The sequence below is a fragment of the Molossus molossus genome, unplaced genomic scaffold (assembly GCF_014108415.1).
Source record: "Molossus molossus isolate mMolMol1 unplaced genomic scaffold, mMolMol1.p scaffold_m16_p_15, whole genome shotgun sequence".
NCBI lineage: Eukaryota > Metazoa > Chordata > Mammalia > Chiroptera > Molossidae > Molossus > Molossus molossus.
Genome location: NW_023425350.1, coordinates 43,889,094 through 43,910,363, shown reverse-complemented (window position 1 = coordinate 43,910,363; position 21,270 = coordinate 43,889,094). Strand labels below are relative to the sequence as shown.

The following is a 21,270-nucleotide window of genomic DNA, read 5'->3' as shown; positions in this document are numbered from 1 at the left end:
ATTCTTAAATTTGGTTACAAAATTCTGGTTTTGTAATATTTGATATTTTTACAGTATTTTCAGATGGCCATTTTTAAGGTATTTCTTATCTTGTCATAAGTAAAAATAAAAGTAACTCGGAGTCTTAGGTTTAAAATGCAGTTTTGTGTTTTAGTGTATTTAAAGATTTTTTAAAATGTTTTTTGTTTTAAAGGTATTTCTTGTTCTTGTGCAAGGAACCAGTTTGATTCAGCGACTTATGTCTGTTGCTTATACCTATGATAATCTGGCTCCTAGGTATGATGTTTTTAACCTAATTTATATATGCATTTGTAGTAAAAATATAATGTTTTAAAACTTTATTTTGAAAAAAAAATTAATATTTAAAAATTTTCGGGTGTTTTTTTCCCACTCCCATACTATACTGCTTATCTAGATTTGCATATTATTAACATTTTGCCAATTTTATCATATAATCATGAGCATGTATTTTCTGTGTCTGTGAGAATGCATTTATTTACATATTATCCTGAATCTTTTAGAGTAAGTTTCAGACATCATTACCATTTACTCATAAATACTTTGATGTGTATCTCTCCTAAGACCAAGGACATTTTCTTAACCACTAGTGTAAAATAATTAAGTTTAGAAAATACTATCTAATATACAATTGATACTCAAATTGTCTAATTAATATTCTCATAAAAATTCTTTTCCTGGTTTAGGATCATGTACTACTACTGCATTTAGTTGTCATAGTTATTTTCATTTCCTTTAATCAGGAATAGTTCCTTAACCTTTCTTTGATGATATTGACATTTCTGAATTGTACAGGCCAATTTGTTTATAATACACCTTTCAATTTAGGTTTTCCTTATTGTTCTTCATGATTAGATTCAGATTATACATTTTAACAGAAATACTCCATAAATAGTATGTCTTTCCCAGTATATTCTGGTGATGTCAGTTTGTCCCATTATTAGTGATACTAATTTTGATTGTTTAAACTGGTTTCTGACTTTTTTTATTTTTTGGCAGTTAAAAGTAACCTGTGGAAGATATTTCGCAACTGCTTAAATTTCTAGCTCCTAATTAAATTTTTATTTATTTATTTATTTATTTTTAACATTCAGTGATGATTCTTGCCTGAATTAATTAGTTAATTAATTAACTAATTAGTATGGTTGCCTGATCGGTGTGGCTCAGTGGTTGAGCATCAACACATGCACCAAGAGGTTGCTGGTTCAATTGCCAGTCAGGGCACTTGCCCAAGTTGTGGATCAAATCCCCAGTGGGTGGCATATAGGAGGCGGCCAATCGATGTTTCTCTTTCTCCCCACCCTCTCCCTTTCTCTCTCTCTCAAATCAATTAAAAGAAAATAGCCTAGGGTGCAGATTAAAAGTAAAATACTAGTATATATATATATTTTTTTTTTTATCCTCACCTGAGGACATTTTTCCATTTTTTGTTCAGGTAGAGTGGGAGGGAGAGAGAGGAACAGAGAGAGAGAGAGAGAGAGAAACATCGATGTGAAAGGAACACATCGAGTGGCTGCCACCCGCACAACCGACCAGGGCCGGGGACAAACTGCAACCGAGGTACGCGCCCTTAGCGGGAACCGAACCCGGGTCTCTCAGGACCGCAGGCTGATGCTCTAACCGCTGAACCAAACCGGCCAGGGCAAATACTAGTATATTTAAAAACTAGTGATTTTGTAACTCTTATCATTCCTTTTATGTTATTAATTGACATTCTATTGTGAGGAAATGCTTTCTCTTCCTCCCTTTTATTATTAGTTTGGATTTTTTCCATTCAGTATTTTGTAATTCATTACTATTGCTGTTTACTTTGCTCAAATTATACCGGAGTTGGCCTTGTCAAGCTTGTTTATGTGTCGTTTTCACATATCCCATTATTTTGGGGGGAAGGGAGGAATCATTTTTTCCTCCTGAAATTACAAGGTCTTCCAGGCTTGTAGTCTCCCTGTCTAACTCCTAAAATCAGCCATTTTCTTTAAGAAGCTCTAGTTCCTATTGGTAGGGAACCTCAAAAATATGAGTGCTTGGTGTACTCATTGCTACCAGTGTTTCTTTGCTTCTCGGCCCTCTGTGGACAGAGCTGGAAATGTGTGTCTAAGAATATAGTTAAAACATGTAATGTGATTCTGTTTATTTGAGCTATGTTGGAAATTTGTAAAATAATGTACAAAATTTTAATGATATAGAAATTAAAATATGCTATTTGCTGACTAATACATGGGAAGCCGAGAAAGAGAAACATCGATTGGTTGTGCCTCCTGTACCACCCCGACAGGAGATTGAACCTACAACCTAGGTATATGCTGTAACTGGGAATCAAACCTGCAACCTTTTGATGTATGGGACGACACTCCAACCAACTGAGCCACACTGGCCAGAGCCTAAGATTATTTTTTTATTTAAATCCTTACCTGATTTTCCATTGATTTTCAGAGAGAGATCAACATCAGTATGTGAGGGACACATTGATTGGTTGCCTTCTCCATGACCCTGACCAGGGATCAAACATCAACCGAGATAACATGCCCTTGACCGGAATCTATCCTGCAACTCTTTGGTCTGTGGACCGACGCACTAACTGCTGAGCCAAACCGGCCAGGGCAATTATTTCTTTTCTAATGTGCTTTTCTTTAGTGTCATTCATTCCTTGGTCAGTATCTACTGTACCCCACTAGATTTGATAAGTTCTTTTCAAACTAAATCTGATTTTGCTCATTGTTATGTTTCAGTGCTAGGCACCTTACTTCATAGTTTGTAAAATTTATGAATGGGTAATGGGGAAATGAAGAAAATGCTATAACATGCCCTTGATTAGTATAATAAATACATTTACACTTCAACCACCAATTACTCTCAATGAAATAATAATTATTTTTTTAGTTAACCCTCACCTGAAGATAGTTTCCCATTGATTTTTAGATAGAATGGGAGGGAGGGAGAGGGACAGAGAGAGAGAAACATTGACATGAGAGATTCACATCGATTGGCTGCTTTCCGAATGACCCCTACCTAGGTCAGGATTGAACCTGCAACCCAGGCATACATCCCCTGACTAGGACTTGAACCTGAGACCCTTCAGTCCATGGGCTGATGCTCTAACTGCTGAGTCAAACCAGCCAGGACATAACTGAATCTTTCTTAACTTTTCCTCCTTGTCCTCTAATACACGAGTTGACTTCATTATCTCTCACATTGCAGTATATTTAGTTAAGGCAATTTAACGACTGTTTTAGTCTGCTTTTTATTCACTTGACTTTGTTAACCTCATACAATGAAAAATAAATGTACTGATTTGATACCAGCTGCTGCTGTTCAAGCTGATTCTCTCTGTGGCAATTCTTGTGTTCATTCTATCAGTTCCATTGTTTGTTTGTTTTTTTAATTCTCACCCGAGGACATTTTTCCATTTCTTGTTCAGATAGAGTAGGAGGGAGGGAGAGGAAGACAGAGAGAGAGAGAGAGAGACATCAATTTGAAAGGTACACATCGAGTGGCTGCCACCCGCACGACCCAACCAGGGCCAGGGACAAACTGCAACCGTGATACATGCCCTTATTGGGAACTGAACTGGGGTCTCTCTGGACCGCAGGCTGACGCTCTAACCGCTGAGCCAAAGTGGCCAGGGCTTTTTTTTTTTTTTAAAGGGAGAAAAGCATTGAGACTTCAGTTTGTTGTTCTACTTATTTATGCATTCATTGGTCGTTTAATTTTTTTTTCTTTATTGATTTGAGAGAGAGGGAGGGAGGGAGAGAGAGAGAGAAAGAAACATTAATAAGAGAACATCAATTGGCCGCCTCATGCATGCCCCGCACTGGGGATCTGGTCCACAACCTGGGCATGTGCCCTGACAAGGGATAGAACCCACAAACTTGGTGAATTGGGATGATGCTCTAACTACCTGAGCTACCTGGCCAGGGCCAGCAGATCCATTTTTAAGAACTCATTAAAATTTTATCTGAGATCTTACCCCACCCCACTTCATTCCTATTATTTCTCAGTTCATAAGGTGCTAGGAGGTTTGTATCAATTAAAGCTGATAGAATACTTTTTGTTTGTGTTGTCAAAAATCATCTAATGCTACAGATTTAAAAGATAGATGGGTAAGCCCTGGCCGGTTTGGCTCAGCGGTTAGAGCGTTGGCCTGCGGTCCGGAGAGACCCGGGTTCGGTTCCCGCTAAGGGCATGTACCTTGGTTGCAGTTTGTCCCCGGCCCTGGTCGGTCGTGTGGGTGGCAGCCACTCGATGTGTTCCTTTCATATCGATGTTTCTCTCTCTCTCTGTTCCTCTCTCTCCCTCCCACTCTACCTGAACAAAAAATAAATAAAATGTCCTCAGGTGAGGATTAAAAAAAAAAAAGATAGATGGGGAAGCTACTCTGGTAGAGTTAATTATACCAATATGTTTATAGTATGTTTAATATTAATATTTGACTTATAAAGTTTTAACTTCTTAGAACCTTTTACTTTAAATAAATATGGGTGTGCCTTGCTTTATTGGGATTTTGAATGGTGTTTTATGAATTATAACAAAGTGGGAATGCTAGAGGGTAGTGCTTTTTGAATACAGTTTATTTGTAAGGCAAATAATCGATATTTAATCATTTTGTTAAATAAAATATTTTAATATTTAGTTTTTTTAAAGAAATATTTCTTCTTTATTGATTTTAGAGAGAGGGAGAGAGAAATGGAAACATCGATGAGAGAGAACATCAATTGGCCGCCTCCTGCATGCCCCACACTGGGGATTGGGCCCACATTCTGGGCATGTTCCCTGACCGGGAATTGAACCCGCGACCTCTTGGTGCATGGGTCGATGCTCAATCAGTGAGCCACACTGGCTGGGCTGAAAACTAAAGTAATACATTTTCCATTAAAATAACTAAAAGTTTTGGGTAAAATAAAGGTAAAATTATATTACATTGAATTAGTTTTCTCTACTTTTTAATAACTTGCTTTTAACTGTTTATAATAGAAATTGGCATTAACAGTACAAAAGCATTAAAAATAGGAACTTTCATGGCTGAAAGCTTTTCTGAAAGGGTTTGTTGGGCCAAATGCTAGCCAGAAAAGCACCAGGTCCTGGGGCATGAAGTCTAAACCACCAACACCAGGGCTAGATGGAGTAGACAACATGTCCACCACCCTGGAGTTGATGGGCTTATGTTATTGGTGGGGGTGGAGTGTTCTTGGTAGAAGTAGGGGAGTCCCTTTCTTCACTGGGTGTCAGGGGGTTGGGTTCTTATGATATTTTGAGAAGAAGAATTTTTTAAGACTCACACGAGAGAGAATGAGTGATTTTTATTTGCATGAAAGTGTATTTTTGGGGTTTTAAAGTCCCAGTTGTCTTAGTCCAAAGTAGATCAGAAACAAAGTCAGTGTCCAGAGTTCTGTTTCATGGTGGAGTTAAACCCAGTGTAGCATCAGGCTAATCACAGTCCATCAGTCCATTGTGTTGGGGTCCACATGGCTGTGAGTGATGTGGGTGACTGCAGGGGCACGAGAGCCCTGCAAGCCAGGAGTCAGGCATGAGTAAGAAGGGCTAAGAGAAAAAAACTCCCTTTGTTTAGTAGTTTAAATATCAAATCTTTCTATGCTTGCAGTGGTCATGCCTATTCTGGCCAATGATTTGTTTTTAGGTGTGATTGGTAGGCAAGCACCTTCCCACATCACCCAGACCTTACTGGGCATGCATCTATTGTCCAGTCTCTTTCTCCAGAATCTGCACAGAACAGACCTGGAGAAGATTAAACTGCAGCTTCCTGGCAAAGTTGTATAAATGGCATGCCTATATTATCTAGTCTCCCCTTTGCTCCTTTCCTGTTAATAATAACTGGGTTATTACAATGGTATCAGTTATACATTATGGAAGATGTAAATTGTTCTGAAAGAATTTACATTGGCTACAGTTCAGAAAGACGGCAGGAAAAGGTGAAGCAAGGGCAGTTCCAGGATAGGTAAAGAGTCCCTAAGGAAGAAATATTTACTACTATTGATTGGTTGCAGGCACCAGTCCTGAATGTTCACACATAAGCAGGATGTGGTGACTCCTGGCAGTTGCTATAGGAGTTGATTCAAAGCTCCTACATGCATGCATTCAGGAATGTGAGCAGTCTATTGTTAGTTGGCTCACAGCTGTTAATTAACTGGTTAAATACTCTTGTCTCTTTGTTTCACTCTCTAGTCCACTGTAATTTTATTTAGGACATCTCAGAATTTTTTTTCCTAAGAAAGGATATTTTATGTCAATGTATGATTTTTTTTTTAAGGAGTCTGAAATTTAGACTAAACCATTATTCTTTCTCTTTGTAATACATATCTCTTTAGTAACTAAATCATGAGCATTTTTTGAGGATTCACTTATTTCAATCAACATTGGTTTTACTCAGATTTTTTAACTCTGAACATTCATTTGGTGTTTGCTGTAAGATTTTACCAGTGAATTTTTAAAATAAAAGATAAAGATCATAGAAAAAAATAAAAGTAGCTTTCTTAAAATCTGTTTTTTAGTTTGTATATATTTTAAAGGGTATATGGTAAAATGAGTTATATTGAATTCATTGCTGAATTTAATTAGTGGTTGTGGTGGTGTGTTTTTACTTTACAGAGTTTTGAAAGCTCAGTCTGATCACAGGTCTAGACATGAAGGTAAGAGTTCAAGAAAGTTCATTTTTAAGAGGTAAAAATTTGGGTAATTAGATACATTTATATATAATATCTTTAAGTAATGAACATTGTTTCTTTACAGTACGAGCCCTTATAGTTGTATTTTTTCTTATTTTTCTTTAGTTTCACATTATTCAATGTGGCTCTTGGTGAGTTGGACTCATTGCTGTTCTTTAGTGAAATCTAGCCTTGCTGATAGTGATCATTTACAAGACTGGCTAAAGAAATTGACCCTCCTTATTCCTGAGGTAAGATAAAAATTGAAGATTAGTAGTTACTCTTCATATTTTTTCATATTGTTAACAGCGATAATAAAAAAGAGCTAATGGGAACAAATGGACATAATTCAATAAATACATAATATGATCTGGAATGTGCTTATTTAATCCTTTAAGATTTAGAGTGTTTTGCCCTGGCCTGTTTGGCTTAGCCATTAGAGCATCGGCCCACAGACCAAAGAGCCATGGGTTTAATTCCAGTCAAGGACACATACCTCAGTTGTGGATCGGTCCCCGGCCCTGGTTGGGGTCATTCAGGAGGCAACCAATGGATGTATCTCTCTCACATCAGTGTTTCTCTCTCTCTCTCTCTCTCTCTCTCTCTCTCTCAATCCTTCTCTCCCACTCTGCCTGAAGCTAAATGGTAAAATGTCCTCGGGTGAGGATTAAAAAAAATAGAGCCCTGGCCGGTTTGGCTCAGCAGTTAGAGCGTCGGCCTGCGGTCCAGAGAGACCCAGGTTTGGTTCCCGCTAAGGGCATGTACCTCGGTTGCAGTTTGTCCCCGGCCCTGGTTGGTCGTGCGGGTGGCAGCCACTCGATGTGTCCCTTTCACGTCGATGTTTCTCTCTCTCTCTCTCTTCCTCTCTCTCCCTCCCACTCTATCTGTGCAAAAAATGGAAAAATGTCCTCTGGTGAGGATGAAAAAAAAAAAAATAGAGAGTGTTTTGAATTATGTACACTTAAGTGTGAATGTTAAATATTCTGTAGCATTCATATTTGTCTTTTTCTGAAAGACTTATTTATAGTGTGATTAATTTGCTTTTTTTTAAATTGCTTTTTTCTAGGGCAGGGGGATTTGATCATTTATTTTGGTAATTGGGTTTTTGGGGGGGGGATTCTATTTAATTAGAGTGTATCTTAGATGCAAGAGAGACTAAAAATGAGTCAAATATATTTTCTTTTGATTCTATTATCAATACCGAGGAGGACAACATAATTTTCACTAATTATATTATCAACACTGAGGAGGACAACATAATTTTCACTAATTATATCTTGATATTATACCATATTCCTAAATTAAATGGTAGAAACACACTGTTACTCTCACTTGGCCACAATAGTCACATCTTTTTTTTTTTAATCCTCACCCAAGGATATTTTTTCATTGATTTTTAGATATTGTGGGAGGGGGTTGGGGGGGAGAGAGAGAAACATCAATATGAGAGAGACACATTCATTGGTTGCCTCCTGGGGATCAAACTTGCAGCAGAGGTACATGCCCTTGACTGTGACTCTAACCCCCAACTTTTTGGTCCATATGCCGACCCTCTAACTGCTGAGCCAAATGGGCCAGGGCAGTGCATATGTGTTTTTGCTCTGGCTCTGGCCCAGGGAACCATTGTGACATTTGGGTAAATCCCTTAGAATATGTAAAATGTTCTAGTTTAAGTGCTTTCTAAATAGCTACTGGTTATGAAAATATTTTAACCTGTTACTTAATCTTGTAAATAAGTTAATATATATATTTTCTCCTCAACCCCTTTTTTATTTGTTGTTGTGTTTATTTGCTTTTATTTTTTTGGGCCATGTTTGGGATTTCTAAGATGATTTTACATATTAATATATTCTTTGGATTACTTATTATTTACATTTATGAATATGTGTTTAGAACATTGCATTTTAAAATATATTACTAAAGAAGTCATCTAACATTTCTGCCAACACATTAACCTTAATATTAACTGTTTAATACTAACTCAGATTATTTTTGGAACTTACTTTTTCCTTTAGACTGCAGTTCGTCATGAGTCTTGCAATGGTCTTTATAAGTTATCTCTGTCAGGGCTGGATGGAGGAGACTCAATCAATCGCTCTTTTCTGCTATTGGCTGCCTCAACATTGTTGAAATTTCTTCCTGATGCTCAAGCACTCAAACCTATCAGGGTAAGATTTTACTGTGTTCAGGAGTGGTTTCTATTTTTGTAGTTTCCTTTGCCCAGTATTATCATCATATTATATCTTTGAAATAATTATGAGTACTTGTTTACTATACATAGTTTTTACCAAGATGATAATAGTTATATAGTTCTTAAAGTGACAGCATTGTGACTATTGTGACCACGTTACACCTAGGAATGGAATCTGTTTGCTTTGATTTCAGCTCTAGGAGATCTCTCATGGAAATTCTGTTTTGGAAATAGCATTTGTTCTTATTAGAACAAATATCATAAATGTAACTGTTTTCTCATTCAGTCATACAGGTTTTTTAAAAATTATTATTCTTACGATATTCTGAATGTCTAATTTCCTTCCCTTTCCAATGTATATACTAGCCTTGTAAAAGCCTCCTACCACATAATAAATCCTGAGCCCATTAGTAAGTAAATTTTATTTACCAGAAATGTTGCATTGTAGAATTTACTTTTCTGCTTCCATATTAATCTATCATCAATTATGTAAGAGATATAATGTGTTCTTTATTTTTCAGATTTCAAACTGTAACAGACCATTGCATGTGGCTAGATTTATATATACTCATGTTCTGTAGGTTTCTTTTTTTCCCACATTTTCATCGAATTCTTAATTTATATCACATTACTTAGCATTATACGGCAGCTATATCTTTTTCAAGTAGGTTGTAAGTAATTTGAGAGTAATGTTTTTCTGAGATTTCACATTATTGACTATGTACCTAGTTATTCTAATTTTATAAAAAAATAAGAGTGTTCTCTTCATTTTTTTGTTAAATTTTGATTACTGTTTGTATTGGAATTTAATTATTTCATAAAGCCTAGTTTCTTAAATATATTGTAACTTTAAGTTATTTCCCTTTTAAAAATGTTTTCACAAAGTTAAAATTTTTTTAATAGATAGATGATTATGAAGAAGAACCAATGTTGAAACCTGGATGCAAAGAGTATTTTTGGTTGTTGTGCAAATTAGTTGACAACATACATATAAAGGACGCTAGTCAGGTATGTTCAGGAAATTATACATTATCATGTTAATAGAGATGAATTATGCACATGCGTGTTCATAGATCCTTATTAAAGTCATTTTAATCAATACTGAGTTGAAAATATCATAATTTTTCTATTGTATTTGCACCTTTCTGTTCTGCTATAATCCCTTCTTTTTACTTTGATCTTTGTTGAAATGGCTTTATCTGGTGTCTGTATATAAGTAGTTTCCAGTCTCTCTCGAGTAAGAGTTGTGGATGCAAAATCTTTAGAATGTGAAATTCAGACTTTAAATTTAAGTTGAGCTTTCTGTAATAGCATGTGGATTTGGAGTTCTGAATGTAAAATAAAATTGCAATTCAAATAGAAGTTATTTTAAGCTAAAGAAATACTATCAGTTTGCTGATCTAATTTTCTTAATACTAAATTAAAATATTTTCATCTAAATAAATATTTAAAACAAGTTAATTTTGCCCTGGCCGGTTTGGCTCAGCGGTTAGAACGTCGGCCTGCGGTCCAGAGAGACCCGGGTTCGGTTCCCGCTAAGGGCATGTACTTCGGTTGCAGTTTGTCCCCGGCCCTGGTTGGTCGTGCGGGTGGCAGCCACTCGATGTGTCCCTTCACGTCGATGTTTCTCTCTCTCTCCCTCCTATTCTATCTGTACAAAAAATGGAAAAATATCCCCGGGTGAGGATTAAAACAAGTTAATTTTAAAAACAAACTTGGCACATAAAGTCTTTTGATTTTTTTTTTTTTTTTTTAAATCCTCACCCGAGGATATTTTTCCATCTTTTGTACAGATAGAGTGGGAGGGAGAGAGAGGAAGGGAGAGAGAGAGAGAAACATCGACGTGAAGGGACACATCGAGTGGCTGCCACCCGCACGACCAACCAGGGCCGGGGACAAACTGCAACCGAAGTACGTGCCCTTAGCGGGAACCGAACCCGGGTCTCTCCGGACCGCAGGCCGACGCTCTAACCGCTGAGCCAAACCGGCCAGGGCTCTTTTGATTTTTTTTTCTCTTTTATAAATTTAGTAAACCAAATGTATCTAAGTGATCTCAGAAAAAAAATGAAAAACACATAAAGAAGATACATTTAAATATTTAGGAAACATTTTCTCTTATTTATTTATTTAATCCTCACCTGAGGACATTTTTCCATTTTTTTTGTTCAGATAGAGTGGGTGGGAGGAAGAGAGAGAGAGAGAAAGAGAGAAATATCGATGTGAAAGGAACACATTGAGTGGCTGCCACCCACACGACCAACCAGGGCCAGGGACAAACTGCAACCGATGTACACACCCTTAGCGGGAACTGAACCCGGGTCTCTCACAGGCTGATGCTCTTATTTTTTAAAATGTATTTTGCCCTGGCCAGTTTGGCTCAGCGGTTAAGCGTCAGCCTGCGTACCAGAGAGTCCTGGGTTAGGTTCCCACGAAGGGCATGTACCAGCAAAAAAAAAAAAAAATGTATTTTGATCAAAGTGCAGTACATACGCTTTACATTTAAAATATCCTGTAGAGTTTGAACTTTTTTTAAAAAACAGTTTGCATCCGAATCTTAAAAGTTTTCTACTTTTCATTTGAGAGATAATTATAAAAATTAATATTAAATATGATTTAATTTACTTGATTATTAGTCATAAAATATTACTGCCAGATAAACATTGATTTAAAAACAGACAAACCTGGGGTTGCCTATTTTATAAAATCTGTTACAATTTTTTTCTCAGCTACAATGAGAAAGCTTTTTGAAATTATTTAACTGTTTATGTAAGTTTACTTTTAAAGCCTAATTTAAAGATGGTGTTATAAAAAACCCTAAGAGTTGAATTGTGCAGTATGTGAATTATATCTCAATAAAATTGTTAAAGAAAAAAATAAAACATCATCAAACCTTAGACTTTGCTCAATAAAGTACTCTGACGATTGTAATTTGTTACCGACATTCCATTATATATTTTTTTAAAAATTGAATTGATTTTTTTGTTTGTTTTTTGAGTTGGGGGAGAAACATCGATATGAGAAACATTGATCGGTTGCCTTCTGCACATGTGTCTTGATTGAGGATTGAACCCACAACTGGGGTGTGTGCCCTGACTGGGAATCAAACCCATTACCTTTCAGTGTACGGGAAATCACTCCAACCAATGGAGCCACACTGGCCAGGGCCCATTGTTTCTTTTTTTGTAGGACTATCAATGATGTATTTACAACTATAATTTTATTAATTTGACATCACATATAAGTAAATGAGTTATTTATTATTTAACAGGTATTAATGAATTTAGGAGAACCAAATTTTTATTATTTACAAGGAAAAGATTTTTTTGTTGTTTTATATCTGAACTACCAAACATAAAAATTTATATTTGAATTTTGTATTTTCTTTTTGTATTAAGACAACACTCCTCGATTTAGATGCTTTGGCACGACATTTGGCTGACTGTATTCGAAGGTAAAATTCTATGTGAAATTGATAATTATATTATTGGGAAAGATAAAAGGACATAATTATGTGAACTGTCTTGTTATGCTTGTATTCCTTTTTGTAGCAGGGAGATTCTTGATCATCAAGATGGTAACATAGAAGATGATGGGCTTACAGGACTCCTCAGGCTTGCAACAAGTGTTATTAAACACAAACCACCCTTTAAATTTTCAAGGGAAGGACAGGTAGGTACTGAGACATCTAAATATCTGTATGAAATGTGATTGAAACTTTTTTTGTTGCAACCAAAAATTTCCTTAAACATTCAAATGTAAAGTTTACTAGAACTTGACTGTTGGCAGGAAGAGTGAACTTTGAATAAAATGAACCCTGGGCCCTGACTGGTTTGGCTCAGCGGTTAGAGCATCAGCCCATGGACCAGGGAGTCATGGGTTTGGTTTCCTCTAAGGGCACGTACCTCAGTTGCAGTTTGTCTCTGGCCCCAGTTGGGGTTGTGGGGGTGGCAACCAATCGATGTGTCTCTCTCACATCGATGTTTTTATCTCTTTCTCCCTCTCTCCCTCCTGCTCTATCTGAAGATAAATACAAAAAAAATATATCCTCGGGTGAAATTAAAATAAAATAAAATGAACCGTGGAACTTTAAACCTTAGGCTTATTTTTAGAATGCAGAAGCAGTTTATGATTCCTATGACTGTATGTAGAGAGACAGCCTCTACTTCAGTGGTATAGTTTTGTCAGATTTAATATTTTGAATAGTAACTTACACAGTGAAATGAACAACTAGTCATTATAGAGCACTTATCTTACTGCTTTTATATTTTAAAGGCCCATTTGACATAAAATTTATTACTGAATATTTGATATGCTTAAAGACTCTATACTAACAAATGTCTAATTACTCTTTAGATGATCTTTTTCACTCTTCCATTGACACTTTTGTCATTGCTTGAATTGAGTGAGTGAGTTATGGTCTGGAGGGTTTTCTTGAGGTTATCGATTGTGTCAGGAAACACAGGAGGGAAGTTGTCACCATGGGCATAGACTAAGGATTCTTGAGGTCAACTTAGGTGACAGTCTTACCTATCTTAAATCTGTGTTACTTCCCCTATTGCATTAAAGCTCCTGCCTGTGCTATTTCTTCTAGGTCCTTCTTTCATTTTTCCATTATACCCAGTGGGAATAACTTGGCTGATTTATACACTTGCTGGTTGAAGTCTTATGTTATATATAAGCCAATATATAACTGTTATTCTAAAATAGAAATAATGATTTTTCAGATAACATCATTATAAAGCAAAAATCATTATAAGGAAAGAAAAAAATTTATATGATACAGAGAAGATTGCTTTATGTAGTTTGATTTTCCCATGATGTTTTGGTGATGGCCTTCCAGGACTTTCTGTGGATACAGTAAATACACAAGTATATAATTTACGTTAGTAAACACATTCTGTGATTTATTTTTCATTTGAACAATGAATACAGTTTAAAAAATTAAATACATAAGAGGGAAGTAATTTAATCTTTATTGACAAGTTACTCCTTTTAAAAAAACTCTGCAGGGAACATCTTTTTTTTTTTTTTTTTTTAATTATTTATTTATTTTTTTGTTACAGATATTTCTCCTTTTTTACCCCATTGGCACCCCCCTCCCCACCCCACCCCACCCCCGTCCCATCCCTGGCTTAGTTGTCCATGTCTATTGGTCATGCATACATGCATATAAGTTCTGTGGTTTATCTCTTCCCACCCCCCGCACCCCCTCTTCTGAGGGATGTCAGTCTGTGTCCTACTTCCTTGTTTCTGGGTCTACCGTATTCCTCAGACTGTTATGTTCATTATATTCTGTATATAAATGAGATCATGTGGTATTTGTCTTTTTCTGCTTGGCTTATTTCACTTAGGGTAATACTTTCCAGGTCTCTCCATGTCGTCTCAAAGGATAAGAGATCTATCTTTCTTACCGCTGCATAGTCCTCCATTGTGTATATGTATCACAGCTTTTTTATCCATTCGTCTACTGATGGACACTTGGGCTGTTTCCAGATCTTAGCTATTGTTAATAGTGCTGCTATGAACATGGGGGTACATATATTCTTTCTGATTGGTGTTTCAGGTTTCTTAGGGTATATTCCTAGAAGCAGGATCACTGGGTCAAATGGAAGTTCAATTTTTAATTTTTTGAGGTAACACCATATTGTTTTCCATAGTGGCTGCACCAGTCTGCATTCCCCCCAGCAGTGTATTAGAGTTCCCTTTTCTCCACACCCTTGCCAACACTTGTTGTTTGATGATTTGTTGATGGCGGCCATTCTGACAGGTGTGAGGTGATACCTCATTGTTGTTTTAATGCAGGGAACATCTTTGCACACATGTTCTATTATATACTCACATCAATTCTTAGAGTAAATCTGATTAATTTTAATCAGAATACATCACTTTGCAAAAGGCTTTGTATTTCTATAAGTTCTTTTGAAAATATCAACTCTTTCTGTTATATGTGCAGGAACTATTTCTAAAAGACCACTGTTCTTTCCTTCTCTCTTTTGTTTCTTGATTTATACAAATAATTGTCTTAGGCAATGTGTTTGAACCCTTATAAGCTAGATGTTGTTATTAGACCCCATTTTGACACATGGTGAAACCTAAGGCATTGACAGGTTAAGCACCTTGCCTCACTGAGTTCACTCAGTCTCTTGACCAAGCTTTTAACCACTATTCAGTACAATGAATCTACAGATATTAAAACCTTAAACACACAGTTTTATAGTTTGCTTTTTTCACCTACCTTATCAGAATATATAGAGTTAACTCATTCTTTTTAACAAGTCATAATATTCTTATTCTGGGTATATGTAATATATTTAACTTGCTTCCAAATGATAAACATTGTCTTAAAATATTTCAAGTGATATTTATACATCCATCATTAGGAAATCTGTAGAAAAAAATTCTAGAAGTAGAATTGCTGGTTCACAGAGTATATACCTTTAAAATTTTGGTCAATGTAACCATGTTGCCATCTATGCAGGCTGAGCCAATTTATGGTCCCACCCACAATGTATATGGGCAAATGCCTATTTCCCCACATTTCTAGCAACGTAGTGTATTATCAAATATTTAATTTATACCAGTCTGATAGATGAAAAAGATTTTTTTAGATTTTTATTTTATAAGCATTGGTACAGTTGAGTTTCTTTTAATGTGTTTGAAAGCCATTTATTTATGTTATCTTTTCTCTGACCTGTTCAAATCCTTTTCTTATTTTCCTGTTATACATGTAATTGACCCTCCCCTTTTTATTTTAATTTAATCATATTTACTAAACCTTTACAGTTTTTGGATGTTGCGTTACACTTAAAAAACTCAAACTGTTTTCTTATACTTTCATTATTTTATTTTTTATATTTACTTTTGTACTATAGCTTGTTGAGGTGAAAGGAATGAAATGGGGAGGTAACTTTTTTTTAGATAGCTACCCAGTTGTAATAACTGGCTAGCTTATTTTTATTATTTACTTTTAAAATACGTTTTTATTGTTTTGTTTGTTTGTTTGTTTTAGAGAGAGAGGACGGGAGAGAGATATAGAAACATCGATGTGAGAAACATCCATCAGCTACCTCCTGCATGCCCCCTACCAGGGGTCGAGCCCACAACCTGGGATTGTGCCCTTAACCCGGATCGAACCCGGGATCTCTCAGTCCACTGAGCCACACCAGCGGGGGAAGGGTAGCTTTATTTTTATATCACTGATTAGTAATTCCCTTTTAGAATCATATTCTAAATTGCCATATGTATTTGTATTTATTTCTGGATTTCCTGTTTCACCTTACACATCCATTCATTCATCAATCTTATACTCTTATTATATAGATTTATGGTTAGTATCCTGTAGAGATGGCCTATCTTCATTACGCCTCAAAATTTTCCTGCCCATTTATTTTTCACGTGAAATTCAGAATAATTTGTATTGTTCTTTCAAAGATTGAAATTCTGTTACTTTTTAAAATTGGGGTTGTATTAAATTTATGATTGCTATAGGAAAAATGACATTGTGTTGGATTTACTTGTACAAGAACAGAATCTGTATACTTATTTGTGTTCTTCACCTTAAACTTTTCATTTCAATAAGCATTTCTTAATAAGGTTATGCCTAGGAATTTTATCTTTATTGGTATTGTAAATGGAATCTTTTCTATAATTATGTTTTTTAACTGGCTATGTATAGTACATTTTTGTGTATGAATTTGTTGTAGACCATCTTAATTCACTTATTGTTTATAGGCTTTTTAAGCCATCTTCATTTGATTTGATTTTATCATCTGCAAGTAATTATTTTACTTCTTGATTAAGTTTTATCTTTTCATTCTTTTTTTTTAAATTCATTTTTATTGTTGAGGGTATTATAGATGTTCCCTATTTGCCCCTTTTGCTCCCCTCCACCCGGTTCCCCCTAACCCCTGACCTTCTCTGCACTATTATCTCTAGCTTTCCATTCTTTTACTTGTCTAATTTTATCTAGAACCTCCAGAACAATGTTAAATAATAGTTGTTTATTGAGAAAGTTTTAATGGTTATGTAATCAAATCTATAGTTTTTCATTGTTTTTGATGAGATGGGAAACTTATAGAAGCAATTGTACAGGAGAGATACATGATCTGAATTGACATTTTAAAAGCTTCACCATACTCTAGGTGTGGAGATCTAGGTAGAAAACTAGGAAGGGGAAGTGAATGGGTAAGGGGTTCATATAGGAAGTTTTATGGTGGTTTTGGTGAAAAGTGGTTGGATTTGGAATATTTTTGAAGGTAGAGCTCAAAAGACTTAAATTTAGATATGATTGTGAGGTGGGTGAGAGAAATTAATCAACAGTGACTCCTCAGTTTTAAATCTTAGAAACTAAGTGAATGATAATGCTATATACTAAGAAAGGGAAAACTCAGACTCCATAAGATTAAGGGAGGATGGGTTTATCAGACTCCGGAGTTCTATTTTGGACATGTTAAATTTGAAAAGTCAGTTTACATATTCAGGTGGCGGTGTTTAAGGCAGTTGGTTTTGGTATAATTTTAAGAAAATTCTTTATCTCTAAGGTATTTAAAGTTCCTTTTCTACTTTAATGATTTTGCTTTATTTAATAATTTTGAAATTTTTTATTTAGAATTTTACTTCTGTTCAGGAGTCAGTAAATGTTTTTTCTTTGCAGGCCACGTATGGTTTCTGTCACCACCATCACCACCACCATCGTCACTATTGCCACTGCCTCTCCTCCCTCTCTCAGCCCTCCCTCCCTCCCTTTCTTTCTCCTTCTAATTCTCCTTTAAAAATATAAACCCCATTTTTATATCTACTACCTTGCATAGTAACTAGCAAATATCTGTTGAACAAATTGATGATTAAGATTTAGTCCTGATTCTTGCCCGGCTGGTGTGGCTCAGTGGTTGAGCCTTAACACATGCACCAAGAGGTCACTGGTTCGATTTGTGGTCAGGGCATATGCCCAGGTTTTGGGCTTGATCCCTGGTGGGGGACATGTGGGAGGCAGCCAATCAATGTTCCCTCTCATCGAAATTTGTCTTTCTTCCTCTCCCCGTCCTGTCTCTCTAAAAATCAATAAAAAATATACTTAAAAAAAAAAAAAAAAAAAAAGACTTAGTCCTGATTCTTAAGAACTGACAATCTAATGGTTCATTTGTTCAGTGGGTAATTACTGAGAAGCCTGCCTTATGCAAAGTTTGGGTGCACCCTCACAAATAATGGCTGCACATGATATTTGTAATTCATGGTGAAAAACAACAACAACAACAAGCTATTAAAGGGATATTATCCCTTTAATATGGAAGCTCAAATAGCATTGAGATGATTAGTAAAGGCTTTGATAAAGATACACCATTTTTTTGGTTTGTTTTTGTTAATCCTCACCTAAGGATATTTTTATAATCAATTTTTAGAAAGAGTGGAGGGTGGGTGAGGGAGTGGAGAGAAAGAAAGAAACATTGATGTGAGAGAGATACATCAATTGTGGTTGCCTCCTGCACATATCCCAACCAGGGGACCAGGGCCGAGGATCAAACCTGCAGCCCAGGTATGTGCTGTTTACCAGGAATTGAACCCACAGCCCCTTCTGTGTTCAGGCTAACGCTCTGATCCAAATTGGCCAAGGCATCTTTTGTAATACAGGATAAAGTTTTCTTAAGTAGAAAAACAAGGGAAACATTTAATCATAGAAAAGCATATCAATAAAAATGAAGTCATGGAAACCACTGGGTGTGTGCAGAAAATTGAGTGGTTAAGTTCAGTTTGGCTTGAATTTGAGGATGTATAGGAGATTACTTTGGAAGCTAGGTAGCCATCTATTATGGTCATAGGAAATTTTTATATGTACAGTGAAACAAAAACCTTAACTTTTATCATTTACAAATAAGGGGCTTTTAAAGTTTTTGTCAATCAAATAACATCAGGAATATGCTTTGGCAAAATCTGGTAACAAAATTGAGAGGCAATATAGTGCAGTGGTCTTTAAACATTTATTGCTCACATAAAGAATTTTGGAAAACCTAGGTGTCCTCTCAACAGATTTTTAAATTCTAAAATTTTTTGAGATTTTAAAGGATATAATTCCCAGGAAGTTTTTGAAATGAATAAAAATATTTGTGTTCACATTGTGTTCTTATAAATTTCTTTTGTATTTAATTATGATTAAGTTATATTTATTTGGACATGGGCAATCAAAGCAACGTAAATATAAATTTTGCCAAATAAATATGAAACATTAAGAATGAAATTTTAGCCCTGGCCGGTTTGGCTCAGCGTTTAGAGCGTTGGCCTGCGGTCCGGAGAGACCCGGGTTCGGTTCCCGCTAAGGGCACGTACTTCGGTTGCAGTTTGTCCCCGGCCCTGGTTGGTCGTGTGGGTGGCAGCCACTCGATGTGTCCCTTTCACGTCGATGTTTCTCTCTCTCTCTCTCCCTCCCACTCTATCTGTACAAAAAAAAAAAAAAAGAATGAAATTTTAGCCCTGACCGGTTTGGTTCAGTGGTTAGAGCGTCGGCCTGCGGTCTGGAGAGACCCAGGTTTGGTTCCCGCTAAGGACACGTGCCTCAATTGCAGTTTGTCCCCGGCCCTGGTTGGGTCGTGTGGGTGGTGACCACTAGATGTGTCCCTTTCATGTCAGTGTTTCTCTCTCCCTTCCACTCTATCTGAACAAAATATTGAAAAATGTCCTTGGGTGAGGATTAAAAAAAAAAGAAAGAAATTTTATTGAAAATATATGCATTAACATATTTTATATAGTTGTATATGAATATTACTAATTAAACTAGAATGATCCTCTGTTTATTAATTCTCTATATTTTTATGGATGTAAATTCTGAGAAACCTTGTTTACATAGTGGAAATGTAACCTTGGTTATATTATATAATGTTTACAGTGGGCATCAAAGTTTTGTTTTAATAATTTCTTCTGAATTACATATCAAAAATCACACTGTGATCTGTCATCAGAAACTATTTTTAATATCCTCTCAGATAGTTGTTTGAGGTTCTTCTTTCTAGAAAGTATACCAAAATGGCTTTATCATTATTTATCAAATGGGTGTTAATATACATATGTTACTATTTCATTTCACTTAGAGACACTGCTTTCCTGGTAAACTCTGTCAGACTAAGGAAAATAAAAATATTGTTTATTTTAGTGTGCTTTTACCAACCTAGTGTTTCTATAAAAAGCTTTCTTCTTATCACAGGTTTTAAATATATTTTTTCAATACTTTGGAGCTGTAGATATTTAATTCAATTTCTAGATCTAAACTGATTGGCAAAATAATTCATTGTTAAACTGGTTACTAGCCAATTCCCTTTCTTTTTGAGTGAGCTTGGTTTTATTTTCTTGTTCAAGTAAATGCATTACTTTGTGTCCAGGACAGCCATCTCACCTCTGAATTCTAAGACAAGTATAATTTTTCAGCTATATGAAATAAAATGGTATTTACTTTCCATATTTCTTAGCCAAAGTTAGGAACATGTTTATACTTTCTTTGATAATAGTGGGATGGAAGAGCTTTGAGACCATTAATGGGAAAGTATTTCAAATTGTCCATTATATGGTACTTGTGCCAGAGACCATCCCCAGCTTCATTTACTTTCTAGAAGAAATCAAAGGAATCAGTATATAGTTATACTCATAGCTAAGCTTTATTATAGCACAATGATACAAAACGAAAGCAGCAAAGGAAAACATGGGACCAAGGCTGGTAGAAACCAGTTACATGCTTCTAAGAGTCCTTTCCTAATGGAGTTGAACAGAATGTGCATAATTCCCCCAGCAATAAGTGTGTCAATATGTGTATGGTGTTGTCGACTAAGGAAGCTCTCTTGAGCTTAGGAGTCCAGGGTTTTTATTGGAATGCATCATGTTAGGCACATAGAATCTGCGTAAGTGACCATAGTCACTGAAATTCCAGACTTCCAGATGGAAAGCAGTTGCTCAACATAAACCAAACACAGATAGGCACAGTGAGCCACTTTTATCACTTAGGGAAGGTTGTATATCAGAGGACGGTACTGTTTACCATTCAGATTTTCAGATCATAGCCAAGGGCCAATCTTACAAGGATAGCAGAGTCTCAGTCTTAACAATATTACCTCTTTTCTCTGCAGTACCCTAGGAAGTTTTATACCCCAGAACAATGTACCATAATATTTGAGATGGGACCTTTGCTACTATACCAAAGAAAATTAAGAAAGAACAAGTAGAAAAGGCAACCCTTTCTCAGGGATATCAAATTTAGGAAAAAGTACATCTGGAATGTACTTTCTATAGTAAAACCTTACACCTCAGTTTGAACTGCACTGGTATAGAAGTTAAGAGCTTGATATCTTAAATCCTGGCTCTGATACCTGCCAACTCTGTGATTATAGGCATGGTTCTTTTTTTTTTTTCCAATCCTCACCCAAG

The 21,270-nt window shown here is 35.9% G+C and overlaps 1 protein-coding gene across 9 annotated transcripts in view; it reads left to right on the top strand.

Moving 5' to 3' along the window:
* Positions 1 to 21,270, top strand: part of USP34 (ubiquitin specific peptidase 34) — a 255,792-nt gene that overhangs the window by 161,401 nt on the left and 73,121 nt on the right. For all 9 annotated transcript variants that reach the window (XM_036262508.1, XM_036262511.1, XM_036262510.1 and 6 more), the window contains 7 exons: positions 194 to 276; positions 6,622 to 6,662; positions 6,804 to 6,928; positions 8,693 to 8,845; positions 9,772 to 9,876; positions 12,264 to 12,319; positions 12,417 to 12,537. In XM_036262508.1, coding sequence (XP_036118401.1) covers positions 194 to 276; positions 6,622 to 6,662; positions 6,804 to 6,928; positions 8,693 to 8,845; positions 9,772 to 9,876; positions 12,264 to 12,319; positions 12,417 to 12,537 — 684 coding nt within the window. The remainder of the gene's footprint in view (positions 1 to 193; positions 277 to 6,621; positions 6,663 to 6,803; positions 6,929 to 8,692; positions 8,846 to 9,771; positions 9,877 to 12,263; positions 12,320 to 12,416; positions 12,538 to 21,270) is intronic.